Genomic DNA, 5,443 nt, shown 5'->3' on the forward strand with positions numbered 1-5,443 from the left:
GAGAGAGAGAGAGAGAGAGAGAGAGAGAGAGAGAGAGAGAGAGAAAGAGCGAGCGAGAGAACTTTATATGAAATAAAAGCTTTCAAGCGCACGCAATCAATTAAATCTCTTCCTTTTATAGTGGAATTCTCAATTAAATGGCAAACAGAACATCTGTTTTTAAATAAATTTTCACTAGTTCCTTTAACTTTATCTCTTTTTAATTTAAATATGCCACATCTTTTATTGTTTCATAATCAATAAGTAAAATATATAGAAAATAACATAAAATAAAGTGCACGCGCAGCAATACCAAATAAATTTATATTATTCAGATATATAAATATCTTTATCAATTATAAACTTCATTGTCTTGTTATTGCTTAATTGATGTTTATTCGAATATGTTTTTTATGACAATGCTTTGAGAACATATTTAATTGTAATCGTATACATTAATTAACATGCTTTATTTCTGCATTCTCGGTATTTTATATATACTTATATATTTATGTTGAGGTTATTATTTTCTTTATATGCTCATTTTCAAATTGAAGACTTTAATTGAAGACTTCTTTTCCTTAAATGACTATCATAGAAACACCGTGAATGAATCAATCTATTTTTTGTCTTTATTTATTTCTTTCTTTTCCAATTATAACAGATTTTATAATATTTACATAAATTAGCTAAATCAAAATTTCAATTCAATTTTTAGTTTATTTACAATTTGATTAATAACACAGGTAATTCACAGCAACGAAGATGCAATGTGGATGACAAAAAAAGCAGATATACTTTTTTGTCCAACTGGTGATGGCCATCCTGATGTAATTCGCATACGGAATGCTCACCGACACGATATCGAGACTGTTCTTCCTTTTTTAGTTTTTACACCGCTTTGGTTAAATGTCGAAACGTGTAATTTGACAGTGAGAATTTTAATACCGGGCTTTGCACTAGCCAGTATATTGTACACCTTAGTATATATGCAGCTTTTGCAATTGTCTGTTCTTTGGAAACTTTCCTTATTTATAACATTGTATTGCATTTTGACTTTTATATGCACAATAGCTGCTGTTAAATACTCTATTTTTATCATAGGTGTTTAATTAAAAACATAAAAATGAATGAAAACTGTGACACTGTTATATTGTAAATCATTTTTGCAGAAAAATAAACGTATCTAAGTGATCTAAGAGTCTCCTTTATTTGCGTGTATCCCACGTAAGAACATATAAGAACATAAAAAATTATTATATTTTCTAAATTCTATTTACAGCATAAAAGATTTAACAAAAGATATAGAATAATTCGGCAGAAGTTCTACACGAGAAATGTAAGAAACTATGATATAGAGTAGTTTATTCTCTATAGAGAAGAAAACTTCAGTATTAATCTTTGATTCAAGAGTGATATATCAGGAATAACATCGCACTGAGAAAAAAATATAGTCAATTTTAATAAATATTTAGTTCAGTACTGCCAACTAAATATTTACTTACAGTAAATAAATATTTGTTTAGTAAAAAAAATGATTGTTAAATCAAATTAATATTTCTTGTAAATAAAATTTCTTATCAAATAAATATATCTTTATATTTAATAAATATTTAGTTGGCAAGTATTCAACTAAATGTTTATTAAAATTGACTATATTTTTTTCAGCAGATATCGAATAATTGAATGAATTGATAAAAAGCTTCCGTCCAAGCAAGGAAGACACACTAGAAAATTGACTAAATGGTTAAACAGTCAATAACTTACTATTTCTGTGAAAGAAATTAGAAAACACAAAGCCACACTGAAAAAAAGATTAATTGCTGCAACAATTTAGATAGTAAAATATGACATAGCATTTTTATATAATTGCAGTAATCAGTTTTTAGTTGTAACAGCAAATTTTTAGTTGCGTTAGCCTATCCGTAATGTCAGTATATGATTTCGATAAGCTAATGTAACAAAAACTGTTGCTATAGCCATATAAAAATGTCATATTTTATTATCTAAATTGTTGTAGAAAATTTTTTCTTTCAGTGCACACTTAACAAATTCGAAATAAGCGCTAATCGTACAATAATTCACGTAAATAATATGATAGTAGTTTTAATAGCCAATTCAAGATACTTATGAATTACAATCAAGAATCTTTTGCATATATTATCTATAAGTCTATTAACTTCTTGTCACTATCTAGCGAGATATTATGGACAAATCGATGAGTTGAATACGTTAGTTACTTGGAATTTTTTTTTATATATCAAATCCCGAATTCTTGAATTCAAAACTAACTGAATCAAATAAAAAATAGAGTAAAAAACGGGCAATTAAGAGCCTTAATACGCGGTAATTGGTACAATTATCATATACACATATATTTCATATCTCTTACATAATATACAAAACTATACATTATGTATAGTAATAGATACAATTAGTTTTGTATATTATGTAATAGATATACAATCAATACAAGATGTATATGTATATATGATAATCATCAATTACCGTGTATTAAAGCTCTTAATTGCCCGTTTTTTACTCTATTTTTTATTTATTTTAATATTTCAAGAGCTCAATTTGAATTATTCGCTTTTGTTTAACTACTGAATTATTATAAAAATTCGTCTTACATATACAATTAGTGTTTTGACTAACAAATTGTTTATAATGATGTATTTAATATACAGAGTTCACATAATGATACGTTATCTTTAGAAGAATTTACATAAATTACAATATGCAAATTAAGTACATAAATTGCCTTACGTCTAATCTCTAGCATTCGAATTTTAATCTATAGAATTAGATTAAGAATCTTATCTTGAAGAATTCAAGAAAAACATGTTTTATGTAATTTTTAACCTTTTACACTGCGTATAACTTTTTATATGATGCATTATGTTTCTCTATTGGATTGCCGTTTCAGTAAATTATTAGAAATTTTACGTGGTGCAATTTTAGTAATTTAAAACGCAAGCAATATAGCAGGAAAAATACATCGTATACCTAGCTTAATAGGTCGCGAAGATAATGCATTCCGATATTTCTGATATCTATTGTGTGCAATCGAGACTCTGTATTATATTGAATTTGTTTCGATTTTTTGGTATATTTATTATAATATTCTATTAGTGATTCTTTTTAGAAAAATTCACTTTGTTTTGAGAAAAATCATTCTTTTTTTACTATTCAATTTTAAAAAACTAGCAAAGAGATGTCTGTTTTATTTCGATTACGTTTAAATCACTCCAAATTTAAGATTTATGTGACATTATGTAGTTTTCCATACTTAGAATCCAATAATTTTGAGTATTGCGCTGAAAACATGCCATATATCTAATTGCTAATCTCGATCGTAAAATATATAATATAAAATATTGTATATGAAATCTGTAATATTAAATAAACATGAACAAAGAGTACATCATACAATTACACAAATTAACACTATTATTACTTATGTTTTGTGCTCAATTAGTCATGCTAATGCTATTTTGTTTCCTACATAATATTCGCAGAACAACAAATATATTATAAGTAAAAAACAGATTAAAAATAAAATTATATCTGTGTAAATAATTTGCAAGATTTTTTAAAGAGAAAACATCTATTATTAAATATATGTATTAAGAAGATATATGTATTAAGAAGATAAATAATTTTTTGTTTGTAATATCAATATGAACAATTGTAAATTATAATTTAAAAATAAATAAGATAGTAGATTTAGCTTAATTAAAGTTAAAATAAATTAATTTAATTTCTTTTAAACGTGAATATGTAAATTGAATAAAATGCGATAATGTTTATCAATACAGTATTACCTCGTTATAAATATATGATTTACATATTAATGTAAAAACAGCAAAATGTTATCACGATTTCCCGAAACTCATTTTCATTATTAATTCTTTGTCAATAAAAATAAAATCTGTTGTATATAATAAATTCATACTTTAATAATATTGATTACTCATATATTATTCTTTCATTTGAATAAACTGTTGAAATGATTCCGATATCAGAATTATTGTTTTAAAATTAAATCTCTATTTACAATTGTCTTTATCAAGAAGTATAATTTCTATATAATCTTAGATTACGGGAAAAATAATTTAATAAAAGCAAATATAAGATTAATCTCGAGTTACATACACAATTATCTCCTAGAGATAATAATTTAAAAAATAAGCAATCATATGCAATTATATTAGATTCAAGATCATATATTAGCTTTTCTTCTTTAACAAATTACTGAGTATTTCTTAAAGACTAATGAACATTATTTTTTAAATAATAATTAATTGTCCGATTTATATTTTGAGTAAGAAATATAATTACATTGTTACACACTGTGCAAAAATATAAAAAAAAATTTGTCGATTGCACTTTTAATATTTCTTACATTTTTATTTTCATCGTTTATCAATTTACTTAATAGCTCTTAATAAATTTAATGACAAATTAGAGTTAATTTTAAAAAGTTTTCTAATTTTATTTATATGTATTATTAAAAATACACACTTTAGTGTCTCATTAAAATCTCCTAAAAAAATAAAAATATGTATTAGTAAATTAGTAAGTAAATTCGTAGTTGTTTTTATAAAAATAAAGATATAATTCAGAAATAGAATTTGAAAATTATGTATATTTCTGATTTACAATTCAAATGCATTACTATGAATGATATTTTTATAATTGTTTCAATTCTCTTTCGAAGTCTCGGTCTAGAATAATAATTAGAATAATTACGTGATACGATCAATGCCAAAAGTGAATTATTTTTCATAGCTTCCAACAGTGATTCAACAGATTTTATTTTACAGTCAGTTGTTAGAATGACTTCGATGTCTTATCTTTAACTCTTTGTAAGGAAACTCTTTATAAGTGACATATTTCTGAGAAAACATTGTGTAAATATAGTGTTAATATGTGTAAATATAGTGTAAATATAGTGTAAATATTGGTGTCTAAATAATAGTTTTAAATCACAAATCATCTTTTGAAACTTGTGCTTATCCGCTACAGGAAATTGTGCGTTTTTAATCCAAAAATAAAAAGAATGCATGGATTTTTCAGGAAGCGGTCCATTTAACACTACAAATGCAACAATTGAAGTATTTGACTGACCAACCAGAAGAATTTCACTAATTGATCAATCAAAAAAATACTTCGAAACATTTGTACATCAAGTGGATCACAGTCTTAATATGTAATGTATATCTTTAAATTAAAATATCTAAAGATTATTTCATTTATATAGTCTATTCAAATTTTTAAGATTTTTTAATATAAGATTTCAAAGATATAAAGATACTTTATCAGAGATATTTGATAGTTCATATTCATTTTCATTAACTTTAAAGATGATAAAACATTCAAACAATTAATATAAAATTGTAATAAAAAAGGTAATAAGTAATTTTATAATAAAATAGATATAAATAAATAAATTATGAAA

General features: G+C 24.0%; 1 protein-coding gene across 1 annotated transcript in view; it reads left to right on the forward strand.

The window, feature by feature from the left end:
- The window catches only part of LOC108688182 (prostaglandin E synthase-like), a 5,402-nt gene extending 4,311 nt beyond the window's left edge, over positions 1–1,091 (forward strand). Inside the window, exon 2 of the mRNA XM_018194329.1 lies at positions 726–1,091. Within this exon, the coding sequence (XP_018049818.1) occupies positions 726–1,091 (366 nt within the window). The remainder of the gene's footprint in view (positions 1–725) is intronic.
- The last annotated feature ends 4,352 nt before the right edge of the window (positions 1,092–5,443 follow it).

Source organism: Atta colombica, unplaced genomic scaffold, assembly GCF_001594045.1.
Source record: "Atta colombica isolate Treedump-2 unplaced genomic scaffold, Acol1.0 scaffold226, whole genome shotgun sequence".
In the NCBI taxonomy this organism is placed as follows: Eukaryota; Metazoa; Arthropoda; class Insecta; order Hymenoptera; family Formicidae; genus Atta; species Atta colombica.